Below are 26,415 nucleotides of genomic sequence, written 5' to 3' on the forward strand. Positions count from 1 at the left end.
CTGTATTGTACACCTATAACTTATACAATATTGTACATCAATTACACTTCAGTAAAAAAAGAAAATATTTAGAAGTAAGCAATAGTGCACTGTACACAATGACTAAAATTTTTTAAAAACACACATGAAAACCACTTTTGGCATTCCTTATCATTAGAAGCATCACCTGAAAGGAGGGCAGAGATGAAAAGAGGGAGAGGCAAGCACATGCTCTCACTTCCAGTTTCCTAGTGGACAGAGGGAACGAACAGCGAGTCCTCTGTCGCCTTCACGCCACCAGCAGTGCGGGTGGTCTGATGTACCACCCTGTACTGAGCACTGTGAATGGAGCGCTAAAGTGTGCAGCAGCGAAAGCGGGCAAGAATGTCTTCCTTCTCCTCTCTTCAATTAATGAATAATGAAGAGGGACAAATCATACTTTAACCTAAACAGATCTCCTGAATCTCCCCTTTGTGTGATTACGCCCTCTTAGCTCTTTCCCCCGTTACCTTTCTAAATAGAAGGGTTAGAAGCACACTCTTGCCATATGTTGTTTCCAAATTGCCTCGGAGTATCTTTCTCCTGGGATGGGTGTTTATTTCATTTAATATTTTATGAATGAGTAAAACTCCGATTAGAGTAGCGTACCTTTTCTTTTGTCCCCAGTCGTTTGTATGACGTACGTGTGGGGCTGGGTCACGTAAAGAAAGAAGGAATAAAGTAAGATAAGAACAGAAAAATATTAGAAGACAAAAATGGTAAAAACTAATGAATCTAGAAGGTGTTTCTTTGAAAACACAGTAAAATCAGTATTAGTTAACTAACGTAGGGATGAGGGGTGAAAATAAAGTTACAAACACCAAATAAGAGATGGTAACAAAGAAAAAAATATGGAGTAAATTCAAAGACTTCTAAGAGACTATTTTGCTTAAGTAGCTTCAGGTAGCTTTTTTTTAAAGCCAGACAAAAATGGATAATTTTCTAGGAAATAGTATTTTCTGCAGCTGATACTAGGAGAGATAGAAACACCTAACTGGAGAAATTGCTGTAAACGAACCAGAAGAAATAAAATACCAAAATATATCAGAGACAGCTGGTTTCTCAGGGGAATGCCTTCAGATATTTAAAGAAGAGATCACTCCACTGGTATTCAGATGTTCCCAGAGCATATAAAAGGTAGAAAGCTTCCATAACTTTAAAATAACGAAATGAGTATAACATTGATATCAAAACCCAGTAAAGGCAGGACAAAAAGAAATGTCAGTCTTAATTATGAATATTGATGCAGAAATTCTAAGTAAAGTATTGGCCAGTGGAATTCCCCGCACATTAGAAGAAAAATACATCGTAACACTTGAAGTTCATTGTGGGTTGGATGGGTTAGTATTTGGAAATTTATAAAGAGCACGCATATTAACGGATCAGATAGGAAACACAATGTGTATATACTGAGAAACATTTTGTGAAATTGAGCATTCATTCTTTAAAAATACTCTTGATAAATTTAGAATGCATCGGTCCTGATTTCACGAGATAATATTTATCTGTGGCGCTGTGAAGCCAGAATTTATCACGTTAAAGACAGGAACAAAACAAGAATGTCAGCTCTCATCAGTTTTATAAAATTTTTTTCTGGAGGTGTCAGCCAAGAAAATTAGCCCAAAGAGGGAGATGAGTAGTAGGAAACGGAGAGGAGGACATACAGTTAGCACTACTGCCTCTGCTCTTCGTTGTTTTCTTGTTTTTCAGTTTTAAATTTACCCTTCTCTTTCTTGTCCCTTTTTTTCTCTTGAGCTAAAGTTTTTTTTTGTTTTGTTTTGTTTTCCTTTTGGAGAAAGATTAAATTATTCTTTTTAAAAGAGGGTCCCAGCCATTAGAAGACTTTCACTTTTGCAACCTTTACACAATATAGTGTGTAATTTTCAGCTAGGTTGTCATTGTGATGCACGGATCTTCTTTTAATACCGAATTCCCTCCTCTTCATGCTTTTAAATAAAGGAGGGAGATAGCGGTGCGTGCGTGTGTGTGTGCGTGTGTGTGTGTGCACATGTGCCATCTCTAGATTGGGTACTATGACAAACACAGCAGAGATTCAAACCACTGTGCCTTTTAATACTCATAATAGAAGGCAAAAGGATTTTACAGCTTTGGTTCATTTAATATCACCATTTAGGTAACCTTGATGGTGGTTTTCAGTTTACCTCTACACATCATTGAGAGGTTTAAAACAAATGATTGCATTGAGATTGGTCAAGCTTTATTTATACTTTTGTTTTGAAGCTTCATTTAAGGCAGTTTCTACTGTACGTGTACCGAAATTAGATTACTGGCACCAGATTTCCTTATAGAAATTGAACATTTATTTTCAAGATGTGAATGTAAGTGAAGGTGCCTATAGCTTTCGTATAAACCTTGATTACATATACAAATGAATTTTATTTTAACTGACTTCTTCTGACTAGAAATGTAATTACAGAAAACAAACCCTTATGGACACTACTTAATAGAGCATAAACGTATATACATTTCGAGTTGTCCTTTTTTCTTCATAGTGTATTTTAAACATTTTAGCACATGCCATTCTTTTTTAGGATCTTGGTTTTGAATAATTGCATATTTTTCTATCATATGAAATTAATGTAACCAGAGTCTCCCCTTCTCCCCAGACTCTTTTATTTTTACCCCAGGTCCTTTCTCTCCTCAATTCCTTCCAGTTTTACTCTCTTCTTGTTCTTCAAGGGAGAAAAAATGAAGTACACTTTTATTATGCGGTTGGATCTGCAAAGGGAAACGTTTATTTAAAATAAATGAGATTTTGCACATTTGGCGAATCCATAATACTTAGTGAGGGATGCTGTTTGCCTTATTGCGGAAGCCACGACTTTGGTTATATATTTGTCTATTGGATTCCAGAACGTTACCCCTCTGGGAAACTTGCCAACCTGTTTATCAGAGTGAACTTTTCTGGGGTGTAAAGGGAAATTACATAGTGCCTAGCATGAAACGATGCCATGTCATCCAGTATAGAAGGCACTAGCCACACACTGATGTTTAAATTTAAATTAATTAAAATTAAAAATTCGGTTCCTCAGGCCCACTAGCCACGGTCCAAGCACTCGGTCCAGGAGCCACGCAGCTGGTGACTCAGCATAGCGAACAAGCAGAGTATGGGTCCAGCATCAGAACATGCTGTTGAGCAACCTTGGGGTCACGGCTGTACGTGTTACCTGTTTTTATATTAGAGTTTTTACATCAGTTTGGTTTTAAATTTTTCTTCCTAGTATTATAAATACTAGGAAAAAGCAGAATTTCAAGATGTTTGGAAACAGTGAACAGTTCAAAATTATTTAGAGTAATTTTTACTTTGCTAACCAACTTAAATTTTAAAATTATGTACTGAAGTAAAACACATCTAGACAAAGGGTTGCCAGCATCTGGAAATTCTAGGAGAACATTTAAAATATTCTCGATTTAGTACAAAGTCCAGGGACAGGCAGGGGAGGGTGGGCTCTTGTATCCTTGAGTGAGGGTCTTGGAAGGATGATGGAGAAAGAGGAAGCTGTTTTTAAAAGACACTCAGAAGAAGCAAATGAAGTGGAGAAATAACGTATTTAATTGGGGCATGTAGTTTTAGGTTATAATTATAGTAGTTTGATAAATCTAGAAAAAGTAGAAACCATAGGAAGGGAAGAACCAAGGGGGGAGGGGTGGACGGGAACCGTCAATCATCCTGTTGTCAGTGGCAACAGCCGTTGTGATTTGTCACCTCTCTATCCAGCCTCCTTTCTGTCATATTCATTCAACAGTGAATGAGGTCAGTGGAGAACGCAGACGAGATCTGAGAGGCCAGTGGGGTGATTAAGTGCCCTGAAGCTAAGCCAGATGGCTTGAGTTTTAAATCCCAGCTCTGCCATTTGTGGGACCATAGCCAGTTATTTAACTGTGTATGTGTTTATCTGTAATATCTACCTTTTAGTGTTCTTGTGAGTTTAGAATTAAAATACTAAACTCATTGAAGACCACGTTATGAAGAGTCCTGATAACTAGGCTGAGGTAATACAGACAGGCACATGAGCTTCGGGGCTTATTGTTGCAGGAAGGCAGACACTTAAACAGGTAGTTGCAATAAAGTTAGATAAGTTTTATGAGCAGGTAAGTTTAGTATTCTATGATAGTATAGGTTCAGGTGACCTAATTCCCTAATTCTTTCTTTTTTCTTTTTTTTAATTCTTGATAATTATTTAAGCAAAATTAATTTAGCTTTTAGGACAGTTGGTTTCATTTTAGATTATATTTTCTTAGCTCCTTCAAATCAACTGTTACGTGTTTCATGGCTTGTATTCCGTAAAATGTGTTTATTTCCGTAATATGATAAATGTTGAAAGCTTCCAAGATATTAAGTAAAAATGTTGCCCTGATCATTCTGGTAATATCATAAGTGTCAAAACTCTTTCCCTGATGCTTTGCGTTAGGTACCGGGTTGCCAAAAAGGTAATAGAATCCTCTCTTAGCTATAGCATCTGCCTAATCAAAATAAAATCTATCTTCCAGACATTTTACAAGAGAGTTTGGTTAGCTTTGAGCATAATTAAAAGAGTATTTTACTTGATACCTGTTAAAAACAGGAAACCATGAGGTACAACTGTTTTTCATATATAGTGGGGGGCAATCTCCTCAACTGGAAATAAGAAGGGGCTAAAGTAAGTTTTCAAGCATAAAAATTTAAGGGCACCAAGATTGGTTCAAGGTGGTGGAGTAGAAGGACGTGCGCTCACTCCCTCTTGCGAGAGCGCCGGAATCACAACTAACTGCTGAACAGTCATCAACAGGAAGACACTGGAACTCACTAAAAAAGACACCCCACATCCAAAGACAAAGGAGAAGCCACAGTGGGACGGTAGGAGGGGCACAATCACAATAAAATCAAATCCCATAACCACTGGGTGGGTGACTCACAGACTGGAGAACAGTTATACCACAGAAGTCCACCCACTGGAGTGAAGGTTCTGAGCCCCACGTCAGGCTTCCCAACCTGGGGGTCCGGCAACGGGAGGAGGAATTCCCAGAGAATCAGACTTTGAAGGCTAGTGGGATTTGATTGCAGGACTTTGACAAGACTGGGGGAAACAGAGACTCAACTCTTGGAGGGCACACACAAACTAGTGTGCACCTCGGGACCCAGGGGAAGGAGCAGTGACCCCATAGGAGACTGAACCAGACCTACCTGCTAGTGTTGGAGGGTCTCCTGCAGAGGCGGGGGGTGGCTGTGTCTCACCATGAGGACAAGAACACTGGCAGCAGCAGTTCTGGGAAGTACTCCTTGGTGTGAGCCCTCCCAGAGTCTGTCATTAGCCCCACCAAAGAGCCCAGGTAGGCTCCAGTGTTGGGTCGCCTCAGGCCAAACAACCAACAGGGAGGTAACCCAGCCCCACCCATCAACAGATGAGCAGATTAAAGTTTTACTGAGCTCTGCCCACCATAGCAACACCCAGCTCTACCCACCACCAGTCCCTCCCATCAGGAAGCTTGCACAAGCCTCTTAGATAGCCTCATCCACCAGAGGGCAGACAGCAGAAGCAAGAAGAACTACAATCCTGCAGCCTGTTGAAGGAAAACCACATTCACAGAAAGATAGACAAAATGAAGGCAAAGGACTAAGTACCAGATGAAGGAACAAGATAAAACCCCAGAGAAAAAACTAAATGAAGTGGAGCTAGGCAGCCTTCCAGAAAAAGAATTCAGAATAATGATAGTGAAGATGAGCCAGGACCTCAGAAAAAGAATGAAGGCAAAGATCAAGAAGATGCAAGAAATGTCTAACAAAGACCCAGAAGAATTAAAGGAGAAACACCTAGAAGAATTAAAGAAAAAACAAACAGATGAATAATACAATATCTGAAATGAAAAATACATTAGAAGGAATCAATAGCAGAATAACTGAGGCAGAAAAACGGATAAGTGACCTGGAAGACAGGATGGTGGAATTCACTGCCATGGAACAGAATAAAGAAAAAAGAATGAAAGGAAATGCAGACAACCTAAGAGACCTCTGGGACAGCATTAAATGCACCAACATTCTTATTATAGGGGTCCCAGAAAGAGAAGAGAGAGAGAGAGGACCTGAGAAAACATTTGAAGAGATTATAGTTGAAAACTTCCCTAACATGGGAAATGAAATAGCCACCCAAGTCCAGGAAGTGCAGAGTCCCAGGCAGGATAAACCCAAGGAGAAACACACCGAGACACATAGTAATCAAATTGACAAAAATTAAAGACAAAGAAAAATTGTTAAAAGCAACAAGGGGAAAACGACAAACAACATACAAGGGAACTCCCAAAAGGTTAACAGCTGATTTGTCAGCAGAAACTCTACAAGCCAGAAGGGAGTGGCAGGATATATTTAAAGTGATGAAAGGGAAGAACCTACAACCAAGATTACTCTACCCGGCAAGGATCTCATTCAGATTCAGTAGAGAAATCAAAAGCTTTACAAACAAGCAAAAGCTAAGAGAGAATTCAGCACCACCAAACCAGCTCTACAAGAAATGCTAAAGGAACTTCCTTAAGTGGGAAACACAAGAGAAGAAAAGGACCTACAAAAACAAACCCAAAACAATTAAGAAAATGGGAATAGGAACATACATATTAATAATTACCTTAAATGTGAATGGATTAAATGCTCCAACCAAAAGACACAGTCTCGCTGAATGGATACAAAAGCAAGACCCATATATATGCTGTCCACAAGAGACCCACTTCAGACCTAGGGACACATACAGACTGAAAGGGAGGGGATGGAAAAAGATATTCCATGCAAACGGAAATCAGAAGAAAGCTGGAGTAGCAATACTCATATCAGATAAAGTAGACTTTAAAATAAAGTATGTTACAAGGAACAGGGAAGGACATAATGATCAAGGGATCAATCCAAGAAGAAGACATAACAATTATAAATATATGTGCACCCAACATAGGAGCACCTCAATACATAAGGCAACTGCTAACAGCTATAAAAGAGGAAATCGACAGTAACACAATAATAGTGGGGGACGTTAACACCTCACTCACACCAATGGACAGATCATCCAGACAGAAAATTAATAAGGAAACACAAGCTTTAAATGACACAATAGACCAGATAGATTTAATTGGTATTTATAGGATATTCCATCTGAAGACAACAGATTACATTTCTTCTCGAGTGCACACGGAACATTCTTTGGGATAGATCACATCTTGGGTCACAAATCATGCCTCGGTAAATTTAAGAGAATTGAAATCATATCAAGCATTTTTTCGGACCACAATGCTATGAGATTTGAAATTTACAGGGGGAAAAAAACCGTAAAAACACAAACACAGGGAGGCTAAAGAATACGTTACTAAATAACGAAGAGATCACTGAAGAAATCAAAGAGGGAATCAAAAAATGCCTAGAGGCAAATGACAGCAAAAACACAACAATCCAAAACCTATGGGATGCAGCAAAAGCAGTTCTAAGAGGGAAGTTTATAGCAATACAATCCTACGTCAAGAACCAAGAAAAATGTCAAACAATGTAAGCTTACACCTAAAGGAACTAGAGAAAGAACAAACAAAACCCAAAGTTAGTAGAAGGAAAGAAATCGTAAAGATGAGAGCAGAAATAAATGAAATAGAAACAAAGAAAACAATAGCAAAGATAAATAAAACTAAACACGGGTTCTTTGAGGAGATAAACAAAATTGATAAACCTTTAGCCAGACTCATCAAGAAACGGAGAGGACTCAAATCAATAAAATTAGAAATGAAAAAGGGGAAATTACAACAGACACCACAGAAATACAGAGCATCCTAAGAGACTACTACAAGCAACTGTATGCCAATAAACAGGACAACCTGGAAGAAATGGACAAATTCTTAGAACCTTCCAAGACTGAACCAGGAAGAAATAGAAAATATGAACAGACTAATCACAAGTAATGAAATTGAAACTGTGATTAAAAATCTTCCAAGAAACAAAAGTCCAGGACCAGATGGCTTCACAGGTGAATTCTATCGAACATTTGGAGAAGAGCTAACACCCATCCTTCTCAAACTCTTCCAAAAAATTGCAGAGGAAGGGACTCCCAAACTCATTCTCTGAGGCCACCATCACCTTGATACCAAAACCAGACAAAAATACTACAAAAAAAGAAAATTACAGGCCATTATCACTGATAAATATAGATGCAAAAATCCTCAACAAAATACTAACAAACAGAATCCCACAACACGTTAAATTTAGCATCATACACAATCAAGTGGGATTTATCCCAGGGATGCAAAGATTCTTCAATATGTGCAAATCAATCAGTGTGATACACCATATTAACAAATTGAAGAATAAAAATGATATCATCTCAGTAGATGCAGGGAATCAGACTTCCTGACTTCAGACTATACTACAAAGCTACAGTAATCAAGACAATATGGTACTGGCACAAAAACAAAAATATAGATCAGTGGAACAAGAGAGAGAGCCCGGAGGTAAACCCACACACATATGGTCACCTTATTTTTGATAAAGGAGGCAAGAATATACAATGGAAAAAAGACAGCCTCTTCAGTAAGTGGTTCTGGGAAAACTGGACCAGCTACATGTAAAAGAATGAAATTAGAGCACTACCTAACACCGTACACAAAAATAAACTCAAAATGGGTTAAAGACCTAAATGTAAGACTGGACACTATAAAACTGTTAGAGGAAAACATAGGAAGAACACTCTTTGACATAAATCACAGCAAGATCTTTTTTAACACCCCTCCTAGAGTAATGGAAATAAAAACAAAAATAAACAAATGGGACCTAATGAAACTTAAAAGCTTTTGCACAGCAAAGGAAACTTTAAACGAGACGAGAGGAAAGACAACTCTCAGAATGGGAGAAAATATTTGCAAACGAATCAGCGGACAAAGGATTAATCTCCAGATCTCCAAAGAAGACATACAGATGGCCAAGAGGCACCTAAAAGCTCCTCAGTATCACTAATCGTTAGAGAAATGCAAATCAAAACTACAATGAAGTATCACCTCACACCTGTTAGAATGGGCATCATCAGAAAATCTACAAACAATAAATGCTGGAGAGGGTGGGGAGAAAAGGGAACCCTCTTGCACTGTTGGTGGGAATGTAAATTGATACAGCTCCTATGGAGAACAGTATGGAGGTTCCTTAAAAAACAAAAATAAAATTACCATATGATCCAGCAATCCCACTACTGGGCATATACCCAGAGAAAACCATAAATCAAAAAGACACATGTATCCCAATGTTCATTGCAGCACTGTTTAGAATAGCCAGGTCATGGAAGCAACCTACATGCCCATCAACAGACGAATGGATAAAGAAGATGTGGCACATATATACAATGGAATATTACTCAGCCATAAAAAGAAGCGAAATTGGGTCATTTGTAGAGATGTGGATGGACCTAGAGACTGTCATACAGAGTGAAGTAAGAAAGAGAAAAACAAATATCGTATATTAATGCATATATGTGGAATATAGAAAAATGGTGTAAATGAACCGGTTTGCAAGGCAACGATAGAGACACAGATGTAGAAAACAAACATATGGTACCCAAGGGGGGAAACGGGTGTGGAGGGGATGAACTGGGAGATTGGGGTTGACATATATACACTAATTTGTATAAAATAGATAACTAATAAGAACCTGCTGTATAAAAATATATAATTCAAAAAAAAATTTAAGGGCCTCTGTGTAAGAGCTGAAATCGATTAAACTAGGTGCCAACAGTTACAAATTTGTCAAAGCTCCCCTCATTCTTAGCTATCATTCTAGGTTTTTTAAATGAACTCAGTTAGTCTTCTGATGCATTGAAATGTATTCTTGCCTTTGTGTTTCTTTGGTCATGGTGATGGGAAACGGACAAAATTATCTTGTATTAATAGAATTTTACTGTTTTACAAAATGAAAAATTGAAGCTGAATAGTTAGGAGAGATGTCTCTAGTTTTGAGAAATCCCTTCTCTGTAGAAATTTGAATGGGTGGGGGGAAGCTGACTATTTGGAAGAAAGGAAAAGCGAGAAGTGAAGGGAGCTGTGTGCTCCGTGAGGTCTTCCGGGAGCGCTGGCCCTCGGTCTGCAGGACACCTGGTTCTTTGCTCTGGGTGGTTATTACACACCAAATTGTCAGAACACGGCTGCCAGCTTCTTGCTTTGCTTTAATCATAACTTGTGTTTTTAGCAGGTATATAACCTACAACCACCGCTCGAAGTATTGAAGCAATTATGTTTTAGAAATTAAAGGTTTTATAAAGCTAATGTTTGTTTGGGGAACACAGGTTAGCTTTTGCGTGGGTTCTATTTGATGATGGTCCCACCCCCCGTTTGAGTTCTTGTTACAAACACTGAAGCACAGCAGTAGGTGAACTAGGCGCGCCTCTTCGTCATCTGTAGGTTTACAGAAACGTGTTTAGAATGTTCAGTAGATCAGTTGCTGGTGAAACGATCCAAGTAGTTGAATGTCTCAGGCTGCTTGCTGGCAGGTGAGCTTACGTGCATTTGCTTTCCTTCCAGATTCACGAGAAACTTCACTACTACGAGAAGCAGAATCCCACGCCCATCCTCCAGGGTGCGGCAGCCTTAGCTGGTGACGTAAGTGTGCCTTTCTGAGCTCAGGGGTACTTGTCCTTCGCGGCCTCTTGGGGGCAGGGCTCACCCTAGTGCAGACAGAGACGTGTGATCCTAGGAGTGAAAACCGGAAGAAGTTGCAGATGTCTCCGAAAGGCCTGTCATCCCTGAGTTGACGCTGACACTAGGCTGATTTTTTTCACTTTCCTGTCCTAAAGATTTTGCATGGAGATAACCCTCTTGTCCTGCCTTGGTAATTACGAAATAGAAATTTTAGTCTGTGCCTCTGTGGGGAGAGATGCTATCAGCTGTTAGAGTCCGAGAAAGTCCCAGGCAAGAGAAAAGCTTTGGAGAAATAGAGACAAGACGGCTGTGTCGCTGCCAGTCTTGAAACTGACAGACGCTGGCATAGGAATGAGGCGGACGAAATACATAAAAAGTCAGGGTTGTTTTCTAAGTGGATTGTAAAGCATAGTAGAGATGTATGGGTATTAGACCTTTCCAAATTACCTTCATAACCGAAAAATAAATTTGAGCAGCAGCTGGCATTGATGGAGTAGTTAATTTCCCGTAGCTGTAATTTTATTTGAAATCTGGGTCAGGGAACTAACTCGCTGTTTCTCCCGTTGACTTCTGGACTCAGATGAGCTGAGCACAGACCTGGATGAACTACAGGGGACACTAAGCTGGGCAAGAAATGCATGTGGCGTGGAGGCTGCTTTTAGTGACACCCTACAGCCTCTCTGTTGTTTTTTAATCTTTTACGTTATTACAATGAAACAAACTATAGTTCCGCTTAGTAAGATTTTAGAGCTGTAGGTATAATGAGAAAAACCGACCATCTTCAAGGGTTGATTTTCTTTGATAATACCGTGTATTCTAGTTTAGAAAATAAAGCATGTGTAATGTATCTCCAAGTTGTGTGTTCCCTGTTTAGTCCCCATTTTTTCCTTCCATTTCTACAGAGATTACAAATTACAAGGATGTTGCAATATACATGTTTTGTGAAGGAGCTTTTACCTCTGTGTTGCAGAACCAAAACACTTGACGATTGAGAGAGCCTTGAAAACCGCTTTTAGAACGTTTATTGTTGAGGGTTTGGGGAAATATTTATTTATAAACCAATGTAATGAAGGCCCAGTCATGTTACAACAATATTGCATTTTTTTAATTAGAGATTTTTATGTAAATATAAACTTAACATTTTGTAATTCATCAGAGCAATATATTTAAATGTTTGATTCAAGAGTGCAAAGAGCCTTTTGTGTCTTTTTGTAAGTTAAAAATTCTGTAAAAAAATGTTACCTTGAGAAAGGAAAAGCACTTTTTGAAGTGTAGTCAGTGAATATATCAATTTTATCTGGTTTTATTTTTTGTGTATAATTTATATTACACCCCTCGTTTAGAGAAAAGTCCTTTCCAGAGATAAGAGCAATTATTTTTAGTTTGTTAGAAACTATAGGGGCAAATGGAACTTTCATGCAGTGTTTTGAGAAGGGTTTTTAAATGAAAGTATATGTACATATTTTGCATTCTGTGCTGTATTTTTTCATAATTCTAATCTTTTTTTCTATGTGACTCTTGCTTTTCTTCTTATGGAAATGATATGATCCTTCTTATAGCCTAAGATTGAGATTTTGATAGAGGCCTCTTAATGCAGAACGCAAGGCAGGTTCCAAGCTCCACCCCTTTCTTCTTCAGCTTCAGCTGGAACCGGCAATGGGAATTTATAATCCTGGTGGTAGAGAACAGTCAGCATCTGAGGCAGCAGCGTAGTTGTCAACCTACTATAAGTCATTTTATGATTAACCTATTTTATATTTAACAGACTGTGTAGGTGAGCATAATAAAGGTTTCCGATCATTTGCTCTTTCAGAGGCATTCTAGTTCTTTCTACCCCAGCTCTAAACAGCAAGCTACTTGGGGTTTTAGAAACCCTGTGGATTTCACCACCTCGTTCAGAAGTTCTCTTTTCTGTGTTTTTCTTTTGTACAATGTCAAAGCCTGATCCAGTGCCTTTTCCAAGTGGTCCTTTGTCTGCATGCAAAAGACCATGTCGTAGAGGAAGTGCTGGGATTTGCCCCCTGTGCGGTGAATCAGAAGGTGATCTAGCCGATGTGATTTCTTGAGTTGTACTCAGCTGAGAGCCTGGGCTGGGATCAGGGCTACTGGGAGCCTCAGAAGAAGAGCAGCGATTGATAGTCTGTTTTCTTTCCTGCTGACTTGTGCTTAATCACCGAAAAAGTAGCAAGAGAGCTTCTCAGTTGTCGCACGTGGAGCTCCCCTGCTCTTACTAACTGTCCTTCGTGTCAATGTGCTCCCCTGCAGCTGGCGGAGGAGCTTCAGAACAAGCCATTGAGCAGCGAGATCAGAGAGCTGTTGAAACTACTGTCAAAACCCAATGTGAAGGTGAGGACGTGTGACACCTGTAATAAATATAGCCGAAAAGGGCCACTTTCTGGGCCTTCAGATGAATTCTGTTTCGAGCATCAATTTTCAAGTAAATGTGTTTTCAAATAGTGCACAGTATTTTAATCGCCCAAATCCTGTGAAGGAAAAAGAGTTGAGCTTTTCACGATAATGTTGTGACAATCTATAAAATACTTAAGTTGGGAAGCTCAGGATTTAAGTTGGCAAATATAATGGAGCTTCAAGGTCGTTTTTCTTTTAAAGGAAGTTAAGAATACAGGATACAGAACCTATTAGCGATTTTGTTTAGGTCCATTTTGCTTGGCTAGTTAACGGTGTGCCAGTGGATTTGACAACAGTATCTATTTTTCTGTGGGACTGTCTTAGCATTCCTCTTCCTCTCCCCATTTCCTGCCCCCTCTTCTGCCAATTTGTGTTTTAATGCATCGTACCATTTCTACAGAGCAAAGCATTTTTCCAGTGTAAATACCAGTAAAATACTGGCAGATCCATTTCGAGTCTCTGTTTTTCTTACAAGTTTATCACTTATTTTTCCTCCAGGTGTGATTAGTCAACGATGTGATTTAGAAATTTTCCTGTTAATTCTAAGGTCATTAATGTATTAAGTTCTATGACCCATACATTTTATACTTGATACTACCGCGCTTGTATGTGAAATATTGTCCAGGAGTCAGAATTACCTATAGATCAGTAATTATGTAATCAAAATGATCAGTTACGTCGTGATTTCTGTTAAGCACATATAGACTTTTGAATGAAAATGTCCATCTAGATGGAAAAACTGATTATTTATTTCTACCTTCTTTGAAAAATCTCCTTTGGAACTGTGCTATATATGGTCTTAAACTGATATTCGGAAAAGTATTAAATAAAAGACAGAGAACGTGTATGGACCGTGATTTCTAAACCATGTAAGTAGATATAAAGTACATGAATGTATTTCTGTAAAGGGTAAATGAACTATGATTAATAATATGAGAGGAATTGACTGGTGCAGAGGAAATCGGTTATACTTTAGTTCTAGAAGAATAAGGATCTGGTTAGTGCAGGAAGGTCGCTGATGCTGAAGGCGGAGTGCACAGACAGTGAGCAGCTTGGAGGAGATCCGTGAATGCTCTGAAAATTCCTTCAGTTTCCTTACACTGCGCTTGGGAAGTTGATGTTAATCAGAGCGTGGCAAGGGTACCCGTGAGGCGCAGAGCATGGCAAGGGTACCCGCGAGGCGCTTGGTAAGCTCCATTTTTGAGAGCGTTATCTTGGTTTCAATTTTACAAATTAAAGAGGAATGTTTCTGACCCCCCAGAAACAAAAGATCTGATTTTGGTATTCCGTTCAAGAGTGTTTGAAATGGAACAGCTAATAATAAAGAGGTTATACTGGATGGAAACTGGTATTTGGCCGGAGAGGAGTGTGTGACCTTAGGTGGTTATGAGATAAGAGAAGATAGGTACATTTTGGTGTCTGCCCCAGGTTCCTGGCCCAAAGCTTATAAAACCCTAGTTAATTTCCTAAGTGATAAGAACACTGGGAACGTGTATTGCACTTGTATTTCTTTGTCTTTGACCCTGTCCCTGACACAAGTCCCCTCCAGCCCTTGTAAATTTTTAAGTGGTTAGAGCACGGGGAGCTTTGTCCTAATGAGGCGCCTCTGGGTGCGCCCCTGGCTGGGCGCTGGTCACCAGCAAGACCACGCCACGATTAGAAGCTTGGAATTTTCAGCCTCACCACACCCCTGCCACCATCCTCCAGAGAGGGGAGAGGGGCTGGAAATGGAGTTAAGAATTGATTATGCCTACTTGAGGAAGCCTCCCTAAAATCCCCAAAGTGTGATGTTCAGAGAGCTTCTAGGCTCGGGGACACATCCATGTACCAGGAGGGTGATGTACCCACCTCCACGGGAACAGATGCTCCTACCCTCCAGACCTTACCCTGTGTGTATCTCTTCATCTGAGTTCTTTATCATATGCTTTAATAAACCGGTACATGTAAGTGTTTCCCTGAATCCTGTGACCTACTCCAGCAAATTAATTGAACCCAAGCAGGGGTTTGTTGGAACCTCACATCTGCAGCTGGTTGGTCAGAAGCACAGGTGGCAGCCTGGAGTGGTGACTGGTGTCTGAAGTGTGTCGGGGGGGGGGGGGGGCAGTCCTAAAGGATTGAGCCCTCAACCTGTGGGAGCTGACGCTCTCTCTGGGAAGATGACCTCAGAATTGGGTTGAACTGTAGGACGCCCAGGTGGTGTCACAGAGAATTGCTTGGTGTTGAGAAAACCCGTCACGCGTTTGGTGATCAGAATTTTGTTTTGTGTGAGCAGTAAAGGAAGCACACAGGAGAGAAACACAGCAAGGAAGGAGAAACTCCTCCAGAAGGAACGAAATGTGGGTTTTCTTCCCTTTACGATGGCATCATGCAGCACCATAGGATGCAGCTTTTAATTGAGTACTTAAACTTCGTTATGGCAAAAATACCTCAGACAAACAGTTTTGTCTGTTTTCACATGTACGTAGCAGTGTGACTAAGGAATGGTGAGAAGTCAGCGTGAAAGGTGTATGTTCAGGAAATAACGTGTAGAAAGTGGCTGACATTGCGGACACTCGACGGTACAGTCGACAATGGCAATTTCTAGTTCACCAGTCTTGGGAAGAAAATACTTTTCTTCCCAGTTTGACCTTACATTTAACATTGCTTTCCTTGAAATCATTTATGTTAACAACCATCACTATCTCACTTTTGAAGGTAATTACTTTAAGAAATGCAGTCCCCAAATAAGTTTTAAGTTATTTCAGAATATGATCAAATACTTCTTTTTGTCTTAGAATAAATGAAAATATTTGCTTTTTTTCTTTTTTTTAAGAGCAGAAGCAAGGTACAGTAGAATATAACATGTATACATGAATTGTTCATTGAACTGACAGTTAAAATATGAAAAATGTAATTCCAAGGTGTTAACTTGAATATTGCCCTTAAATTTTAGTGGATAAGGGAACTAATTATTTACTTTTTGAAGATTGCCCTTCCATTTAGAATATTTAATTCACAATACTGAAAGGAAACCTGAAATGTACCTCCAAAGTAATAATGATTTTTTTAAAAACACACATAGGTATATACAACCAAGTGTGTAGCCAACTATGAAATGATAATACGTGCTTTCTGTAGCCAACTCGTTTTGAAAAGCATTAAAACTTTCTTTGGGGGGCTTCCCTGGTGGCGCAGTGGTTGAGAGTCCGCCTGCCAATGCAGGGGATGCGGGTTCGTGACCCAGTCCGGGAAGATCCCACGTGCCGCGGAGCGGCTGGGCCCGTGAGCCATGGCCCCTGAGCCTGCGCGTCCGGAGCCTGTGCTCCGCAACGGGAGAGGCCACAAGAGTGAGAGGCCCGTGTACCGCAAAAAAAACTAAAAACTTTCTTTGGTAGTTTGTAAATGTCACCAGAGTTGGATCTTCATTCAGTCATTCCTACATAAATTGAGCATCTACTCTGCCAGTCCCTGTAGCTGGAACTTGTAGATGTATGATGATACATGAAGATTAATGAAGGTGATAGAAATAGGGGATAAAGAGAGGGAACACCCAGAAATAGTGTGGAACACATAGGAGCAGAGCCGGCGCCCAGGCTGGGTGCGGGCGGGTTGAAGAGGACTGCCGAGGAGATGGTCTGTGCCTGGTGACGCCTGAAGGCTGGTGTGAGGTGACCAGAGGGGCAGAGGAGTGAGGGGTGAGTCGGCGGGGGGGGTGAGAAATGAAGGTTTCCGGTATGAAGTCCTACAAAGGAAATAACTTGTCACATTTGAGGGCGTAACGTAGACTTAGTGTGGCTGAGCGGCAGCGTGTGAAAGAGGGAGGGGAGGGGCTGGACAGTAGAGCTGTGAGTCGGGGCCGACCTCCTGGTTACCCAGGACGGCCTGCTGTTTGCCTGTAGTTCCAGTGTGGTTAATATTAATAGCCTCCCTTTTAATTTCAGTGGTTTCCTTATTTAGATGATAAATTATATGGCCACTCTACTTGCGAGCATATGAAAAAGTTTGAATTCCATCCTGAGAGCAGTAGAAAGTCTTGGAAGGATTTAAATAAGCAGGCGATGCCATCACTCTGTGTGTAGTATGCACAACAGTTCCCCGGGTGGGAAGACCAGCTGGGAGCCTGTAGAAATAATTTGGGTGCAGCGTGACTGTGGTCCTAACGAAGGATGTGAGGATGGAGACAAGGAAGTGGGGGATGGGTGGGATTGGATGTAAATTCAGTATGAGGCGTTGGGACAGCTGGTTAATTATTTGGGGAAAAATAAGAAAGACCTCTACTAGACTGAATTCCAAGTAGATTAAAGATGGAAGTGTAAAAATTGAACCATAATCATGGGATAGAGTAAAAGCATTTACAGCCTCAGGGGCAGATGGACACACACACACACGAAAAGTTAAAAAAAAAATGCATACATGAGGTTGGAAGGAATAACTTATCTTTATAACTGATTTATGATATTGTCTTTAATAAGATGTGATAGTTTATTACTCTGACTTTAATTTTTACCTTTTACAAAGTGACTTGATAAAAACTTTTGAAATTAAACAGAAAAGAATTTTGGATAATACATAACTGTGTTTTGAATCTAAATTTTAAAATAGAAGTCCCTATCCTTGTTGCTTTATTAGTGAAGATGAGCGTTGCTTTCATATGCTTAATGGCTTTTTATTTCTTCTGTGAATTGTGTGTTCATATATCTTTAGGGATAACTACTCTTAATTGGCTGCATTACCTTTCATTCCTTTTTGTGTACAGAAATATTACATATACATTTTTTTCCATTATAAGTAGGGTAATAGGATGCACTACTTACTGTATTGGAATACACCCAGTCCTTAAAACTTTGAATTGGTCAGTAGCCATATACAAAAAAAATAATTATTATTACTCAATAATGTCTACAAAATCCAGTCTTATTGTCCAAATCTTACAGTCCAGGAAAAATAACAAAGTATAAAAGAAACCACATGGTGAGAAAAAGGTAATGATAGAGTCACAAGAGGCCTGCGTAGATGTAACAGACTCTGAAGCTTGCTGCAGTAGGGGAGGAGCACGGGCCATTTAGGGGGCACTGCGGAAGGGTCGTTGGTCTCTACAGAGACTTTGTTTCCGGGGAAAGCAAAGAGAATCATCGATCAATAAAAACCACTCCTAGGCATCACATTGCCACATGAAAGGCAAATCATCCTCTCTGAGTTGTCATTCAGCGGCTCATTTTTGATAAAAGTGAGGTGACATCATCTCTAGAACATGGTATTATAATTTAGGAAGTCAGGGAAAATTTGGTAGATTTTTTAAAAGGCAATAAAATAGAAAGATGTGTTGTAATTTTTCAGCTTTCCAAAACATTCACTTACCAGAAATTACTCACTGCCCGGGCATGCGGAGGGGATGAGACTTCATTAAAGCATAATAAATGGCAAAGTTAAGCTTCCTTCTGGAAGAATAAATCAGCGTTACTCATCCTTATGAGTCAGACACTTAATTCTAAGGGTCTGACAGATATTTAGAGCATAGAGTTGACTCCAGGGGGTCTGAGGCAGGGAGAGCTTGGGAGCCCGATGCGTTACAAAGCCCAGTGTTCAATTTCCTGTAGATTCCTCTAAGCGACAGGTAAACCCATCAGCTGTGATCGGTGGCATATGGAAACACAATTTTCATTTAGGTGCTGCCTCCTGAAAGAATGTCTGTATAGTGAAGTTGCTGCAGTTAAAACAGGAAAATGGAACACAAAGTTACTTTTAGTTGTCTAAAAGAAAAATGTTGCTAACCAAAACTATTTATAAAGCAAAGCTGTTAAAAATAATGAACTTGATATCTGTAAATTATTTATTTTGGAATCCAGATATGAAAGTACAGAGCTAAGGAGGAAAAGTAATAGCTGGTGTTCTAACAATGCCTATCGACTGTAATATTCACTTTATTATGAAATACATTCATGAGCATTCCCTGTTGTTCTTACCGTGTGCAAGATAGTTACGCTAGGCGCACAGGTAACAGCCATTTCTGGCGCTCTTCTGTGTTCCCATCTGCAGTCATTCCTCTTGTCTGAAAGAACTTCTTACAACGTTTTTGGTAATGCAAGTCCGCTGGTGATGAATTCCTTCAGCTTTTGTATGTCTTTACAAAGTCTTCAGTATTCCTTCTTTTTAAAAGGTATTTTTGCTGGGTATAGAATTTTAGGCTGCCAGTAGTTTTCCTTGAGTATTTTAAAGATGTGCTCCATTGTCTTGTGGTGTGCTTTTTTTTTTTTTTTTTTTTGGCTGATTTTAAGATAGTCCCCTTTTCACTGGTTGTAAGCAGTTTGGTGTTATGTCTTTTCTGTTTATTGTGCTTGGATACATTGAGCTTCTTAAACATATGGGCTTTTTTGTTTCCATCAAATTTGGAATATTTTCTGCCATATTTCTTCAGATTTTTTTTAACACCTCTCCTGTCTCTGGAGATGCCAGTTCGGTGCATATAATAGACCATTGAAGTCCCACAGCTCAATAAATGTTCATAATTTTTCATTATATTTTCTCTTTGTGTTTCATGTGTTTCAGTAGTTTTATTGCTTTGCCTACAAGTGTTAATCTTATTCAGTGTACTGAATGAAATGTATTTTCACCTTTTATCTGTAGGAGCTTGGTTTGAATCTTCTTTGTATATTCCAAGTCTGCTGTTCAGCCCTTCTTCTGGCTTTTTGAACATTTGGAATTAGTAGTAACTGTTAATTTCCTTTTCTGTGATCTTTCTGTAATTTCAGGATTTGGTTCTACATAATTCTGTCATCTAACTTTTCAGGGTCTAGTTTTATATTTCTCATCATTGTGCATAGTAGTTGCTGATTTTGTACATGCCTAGTAATTGTTGATTGACTGTCAGTCATTGTGACTTGACTTTTTTTGATGCTGGATATTTTTATATATTTATAGATAATATTCTTGAGTTTAAATTACACAATTAAGTTATTTGGAGGCTTGCTTTTAAGCTTTGTTAGGTGAGATCTTAGCAGCATGTAATCTTGGGCTAATTATTTCCTGCTATTAAGAAAGTACCTCTCTGTTAACTCTCCTCAATGCCCTGTGAGTGGTGAGGCTTTTCCTTGTAACTGGTGGGAACAGGAGCTATTCCTGCCCTGTGCAAGCCTCGGGGATTGTTTCCTGTAATGCAGGGCTTCTCAACCTTGGAACTATTTACATTTGAGGACTGGATACTTACTTGGCGGAGGGGAAGGGATTGTCTGCTGTGGTATCAGATGCCTCGGAGCATCTCTGGCCTCTGTGCACTAGACAGCAGTAGCATCCCTTGAATTGTGACAAACCAAAAATGTCCCCAGACAGCCATATGGCTCCCGGGGAGTAAAATTGCTCTCAGTTCCCAACTACTGCTCTAATCCTTCCTGGCAGTTGTTCCGTATGCGAGCCTTGGCTAAGGACTCAAGGAGCTCTGTGTCTGTGCAGCTCTCTCCATTCTCATCCCTTCCCTGAGAACGTTAGCCCCTTGATCTCCCTAGGTTCCCAGCTCTGCTGTCCTGGGTTCCTTCTCCCCCGACATAGCGGGAAATTCGCTCTAGACAGGAAGCTTGGGGCAGTCTTAGGGTTCGCAGTTGTTTCCTATGTCTCAGTGGTCACTGTCTTTCCTTGTCTCATGTCCAGTGTCTTCAAAAACCATTGCTTCATTATCTTTTTTTTTTTTTTTTAAGTTTTCTCCAGTGGGTCCCTGTTAACTTCACCTTGGTTCTCATCCTCATTTTTTTCTTTTTTTTGTGGTACCCGGGCCTCTCACTGCTGTGGCCTCTCCCGTCGCGGAGCACAGGCTCCGGACGCGCAGGCTCAGCGGCCATGGCTCACGGGCCCAGCCGCTCCGCAGCATGTGGGATCTTCCCGGACCGGGGCACGAACCCGTGTCCCCTGCATCGGCAGGCGGACTCTCAACCCCTGCGCCACCAGGGAAGCCCTCTCATCCTCATTCTTGAGCTGTACTTTTGCTGGATACACAATTCTGGGCTGACTGTTCTTTTCTTCCTAAGCGCTTTCAAGGTGTTTTAACTCTCTTCAGTGGTCTTGCTGCTTGATCAGTCAGTTCTCAATTACCTTTTTTTCTTTCCTTCCTGATGATCTGTGTTTTTCTCTCTGATATTTTTAAGAACTACTTTCTGTCTCTGGCATTCTGTCATTTCACTATGATGTATGTAAGCGTGGGTTAATTTTTATTGTTCCTGCTTCCTAAAGGATCCATTGGAGTTCCTGAATCTTCAGACTGTGTTTCTCATCAGTTGTCAAAACTTTGCAGCTATTATACCTTCAGATAATATTTTATCATCTGATGATGCTCTTCATTCTGTCCCTTTGAAACTTTGTTGGCTACCAAGAAAAGCACCAACCATACAGGAAAAAAATATTATTGGGTTCATTCATTTGGACCCTTTTTTGATCAGAGAACACTAATGAGGAAGTGAGAGCTACCAAGTGGGAGAAGGCGTTTGTGGCACCTGTAGCCGACAAAGGCTTGGATCCAGCGTGTTATAAAGAACTCTTACAGGTCAAGAAGACAAAGACAGATGGAACAGAACAATGTGCAAGGATCTTGAACAGGCATTTCACGAAAGAAGGTATCGTGATGAATAAAACCCTTTAAGACCGGTTGAAACTCCAAGCGAAAAATGGGACATTAGGTGTATCGGACACCACGGTTGGCAGCAAACAATTGACATTTACATGAAAGGAGTTAGAACAGCAGAAGCAGCAGCAGGAGGCTGAGAAACTGCACCGACAAGAGAGGAAGACCCTTCGCCGTTCAGCCGGTCACCTGAGGTCCAGGCCCTGGAGAGGACGGCCGTTCCACTGAGTCTGGAACCGATCCCACGCACGATTCAGAGGAGCTCACTTCCCCCACCTGATCATCGTAGAGTGTGTTATCCGCGCCGGGGACACGCGCTCCTGAAGTCCATGAAACCCTCGCTGCGTCTGCAGAGGGCAGCATCTGGCAGCGGGTCCCAGGCCTCCGGTCAGACCGCGGGGCTGGGCCCACTGGCCGTGTGGGGCCCCAGGGCGCTTCTGTGCCTTGTCGCTCCCCAGGAACATTGTCCCTTTCCCCTGGTTTTAATCAAGTAGACAAGGTGGTGGTTTTGTAATATTGTGGAACGTGCACCGTGAAATGAGAGGTTCTCCTGTGCTGAAAACCAGGACTGACGGTTTTCCAGAAACATTCTTGCACTGCCTGCCACCATCCGTGAATCAGCCACCCCGAGATGCCATTCCTGTCTTCCCTGACTTGGGAGCGTCGGTCGTGTTTATGTTTATAAGGATATGCTGGTACCTGTGTTGCTTGTTTATGTGTTAGTTTGGGATTTTTTTAAAGCATATTTTTATACCAAGAGAACATAAAGTAATGGTAATAACAGTCTAAAACAGGAAGTGGAAGCTACTGGATATTCTTTTAACTTGGCACAAGATGAAATACAGACTTTTTCTTTTTTAATTCTGTTTCTTAAGTGCAATTAGAGATATACTGGCTGGAGAAAAACGTTTATAAAAAGAAATGCTTTCATTTGAACAGCAAAGAAAAAAGATATCATGAGTTATAAGAAAGGTGAAATTTCAACCACGAGAAGATAACACTGTATACTCAGAATGGCCAAATTTAAACTACTGTGAATTGGTGGATCCCTTGATGCAGCTAGAACTCACATAAGCTGTTGCGGGGAGAGGAGCTGGAACGACCACTTGGTCTCGTCTGCCTGTGTTGAATGACCTAGACTTCCACCCTTAAGTATACTTAACCCAGATTTGTGTGTGTATGCATCAGCTGATATGAAATATTTACCGCAGCACTGTTTATGATAGCCAAGAGCTGAAAACAGCCTAAGTGTCCCTCAGAGGCATAATGGGTAAAGAAACTATGAAATACGTACATGTTGGAGTACTGTACAGCCATGAAAAAGGAATGGCTACTAGTGACAGCATGGATGAACTTCACTAACTTAATGTCAGGGAAAAAAGGAAGATCCCATTTTGCGGCATTTAAATAGCGGCAAAACTATACCTTCAGCGGAATAGAGGCCACGGTGACTAGGAAGGAGCATGTTAGGGGCCCGTGGGGCGCAGTTAATGTTGTGTTTCTTGTTTGAGTGATATTTACAGGGACATATTCATTTTTGGAGATTCTTCGTGCCGTATGCTTATGAATTGTGAGCTTTTCCGTGTATATGTTACAGTCAGTAAGAAAGCTTAATTTAGGTACCGTTTCTTCGCCATCTTGGAGCTTCTGTTTCAGTAGATAGCGGATACATAAAAATGGAAACGGTTACAAATTATGAGCATGTATGAAGGCAAAGAAGGTGGTGCTATGAGATCACGTAACCCAGGGGTCTACATTTATATTGGATGTTTCGGCCACGCCTCTGTGAGAAAGAAGCCAGGTATTTAAACTCAGTGAGGAGGACAGTGGGTGTGAGACAGAGTTGGAGGGAAAATACAAGACTAGGACTTGCTTTTCATCCCAAACCAGTGGGTGGGTAGGAGAGTTCTTAGTAGACCACTTATGTGAGTTACTCTGAGTTTCAAAGTAATTACTCTGGGGGCTTCCCTGGTGGCGCAGTGGTTGAGAGTCCGCCTGCGATGCAGGGGACACGGGTTCGTGCCCCGGTCCGGGAGGATCCCACATACTGTGGAGCGGCTGGGCCCATGAGCCATGGCCGCTGAGCCTGCGCGTCCGCAGCCTGTGCTCCGCGACGGGAGGAAAAGAAAAAAATAATTACTCTGGACACACTGTGAATCAGGAATTTGAAAATGAGCCCAAGGTGAATGCAGGTGGACCATTGAAAGGCTGCAGGTAAAAATGCTCCAGGTGAAAGATGATGATCAATGATCTAGACCAAGGGTCTGCCAGCTTTTTTATGGAAAAATGTCTGGTGCTTGTACTCAGGTTCTCACTGTAGCATGGCAGGCGCCATGAGGCACACATCAGTGGACAGGCATGGCTGTGTTCCAGGAAAGCTTCACTTACGAAAACAGGTGGCACAGTTGGCCACCGTCTGCTCTGGACTGGAGAGAAGATAACATGTTAGCTTACACTGTGGAAGCAGATTTAACAGGATGGGGTGTAGGTAAGGGGGATTTCAAGGCTCTGGCTGGAGTAATCGGTGCATCCTGGTGCTGCCGATTAGGGAACAAATTAGTTAAAAGTCTAGACCCACCCACCCCCAATATAGTGACATGTCACGTTATTCTCATCTTTGGTCTCTAATGACAATATGACCGTCTTGTGGAGTTTCACCACCACAGCCGTCATGACTAGAAATACTTTTATTTTATTCTTTTATACACACAGTCGGCTATTACATCAAAAATTTAAAAGTGAGAAAAATCACAGAAGAATGAAAGCTAGTCAGCTGTATTGAGCAGTTCTTTCTGTGTTTTCTGCTAACAGAAGGAAAGAAAAAAAAGACATGCGTCGTTGCCTGACACCTGCCAGCCCGTTGGCAGTCTATCTGTAGCCTCCTTTTTCTCCCTCCTTTCAGAAGTAACAGTCCCTCGGCGACCCCCCAGCTGCCACTTCTGTTCGGATGAACCGGAGGACGCTCACGCTGGCAGACGCTTTACGCTGACGCCTGCCGCAGCCTGTGGCCGAGTAGGGTTGCCTCTGTTGCTCTGCAGCTTCCCCTCGCCCCGTCTGCAGAGGCTCCTTCCCAAGTAGTCGCCTTCTTACGGCTGCTGTGGCAGGACTGGAGCATCAGTTTGATTTTCCTCGTACTGTGGTCAAGTGTAAAACGCCAAACACGTCCAACTACTGTAACACTTCTTCCCTTGGACTTTGTAGGCTTTGCTCTCTGTGCACGATACTGTGGCTCTGAAGAACTATGATCCCGTGTTGCCTCCTATGCCTGATGATATTGATGATGAGGAAGACTCGGTGAAAATCATCCGTCTGGTCAAGAACCGAGAACCGCTGGTGAGTTCTGGGCTGCATTTTATGCTCAGCTACGAGTCGATGCCATGATGAAGCCATGTCTGATGGGCACATACCACCGATTCCTCTCTTGAAAATGTACTTCCTCTGTGCCCCGAACTTTGAAATAAATGGAGCTTTCACACCTAAAGCATAGGATTTAGAAAAATTAAAATGGAGCCAGATAAAATGGCAGGCATTCTTTTGGTTATAAATAGCAATAGTTTTGAAAATGTGACTTGTTGACATTTATAAAAGACAGCATAACGTGCACCAGTTACAGTTGATGTGAGATTTAGAAGTGCAACTAAAAATAATGGCTTATGGCTTTTCTAGAAAGCTGATGGATTTTAAAGTGACGAGGATAAATTAATCGGGTATCCGATATTTCAAAATGTAGATGTAACCATTTGTTTTAGCCCCAGAATTTATACAGTGCTGAACCACGTCAAGGTCTGGGGTAGGCCGACTAATGCCTCGCACCAGCCCGCAGTGATGTCGTGTCCTCATCTTCAGAACCCGTGGATATGTTACCTTAAAAGACACAGGGAGCTTTTCATGATTAGTTAGGGATCTGGAAACGGCGAGAGTCTCTTGGGTCATCAGGCGGCACCAGGGGAGTCACGAGGTTCTCATTAATGGGAAAGAGGGAAGCGGGGGGGGGGTCAGAGGTACAGAAAGGTGTGATGGTGAAGGCAAGGGCGGGAGTGATGTGGCCGAGAGCCAAGGGACGCCAGAAGTGTCTAGAAACCGGGACAGGCAAGGACCGGATTCTTCCCTAGATCCTCCAGGACGAATGCCGCCCTGCTGGCACCTTGATTTGGGCCTGTAATACCCATTTTTGCCTTCCTGTCGATACCTCCAGACCTGTAAGATAATGAATTTGTGTTCTAGGAAGCCACTAAATTTGTGGACATTTGTTCACAGCAGCGATAGGAAATGAGTACAGAGTGTATCCATATGAAACTATATTCAAAAGGAAAATAGATGTCACAGCCTAGCAGTTGGCTTTAAATGTGTTGTGGCCCATTTATTCCAGTTAAAACATTTTTGTGTTTTTAAGGCAAATGGCGGTTGGTCATAAGTGTAAGTGGCCCATGTACCTCAAAAAAAAAAAAAGAATGTAGGGATCAAAAAGAAGATTGAGTCAAGTGCTGGTATCCTGTAGAAAGTGAGAGACCGTTTCTCAGGTCCGTAGTTTACCCTGCACGGGGAGGTAGAATCAGCAGAGTGCAAGCATGTCTATTTCAAGGTCCTATCTGTAGCCATAGGTAAGTATATTTCAGGGCCTATAACAAGTCCTGTAAGTGTTGGAGTGCTTTTCTCCCTCCGCACACCCTGGAAGTGATTTCTTTCAGCCCCTGGCTTTAAAAACCATTTATGTGCCAGGGACCCCCAGGCCCCTTTTCCTTCCAGACCTTTCGTCTGATCTTTAA

At 41.2% G+C, this 26,415-nt stretch overlaps 1 protein-coding gene across 7 annotated transcripts in view; it reads left to right on the forward strand.

The window, feature by feature from the left end:
• MPP7 (MAGUK p55 scaffold protein 7) overlaps positions 1-26,415 on the forward strand; it is a 248,064-nt gene that overhangs the window by 133,898 nt on the left and 87,751 nt on the right. For all 7 annotated transcript variants that reach the window (XM_060006381.1, XM_060006379.1, XM_060006378.1 and 4 more), the window contains 3 exons: positions 10,540-10,617; positions 12,922-13,002; positions 24,851-24,982. In XM_060006381.1, coding sequence (XP_059862364.1) covers positions 10,540-10,617; positions 12,922-13,002; positions 24,851-24,982 — 291 coding nt within the window. The remainder of the gene's footprint in view (positions 1-10,539; positions 10,618-12,921; positions 13,003-24,850; positions 24,983-26,415) is intronic.

This window comes from Delphinus delphis, chromosome 2, assembly GCF_949987515.2.
Source record: "Delphinus delphis chromosome 2, mDelDel1.2, whole genome shotgun sequence".
NCBI classification, from domain to species: domain Eukaryota; kingdom Metazoa; phylum Chordata; class Mammalia; order Artiodactyla; family Delphinidae; genus Delphinus; species Delphinus delphis.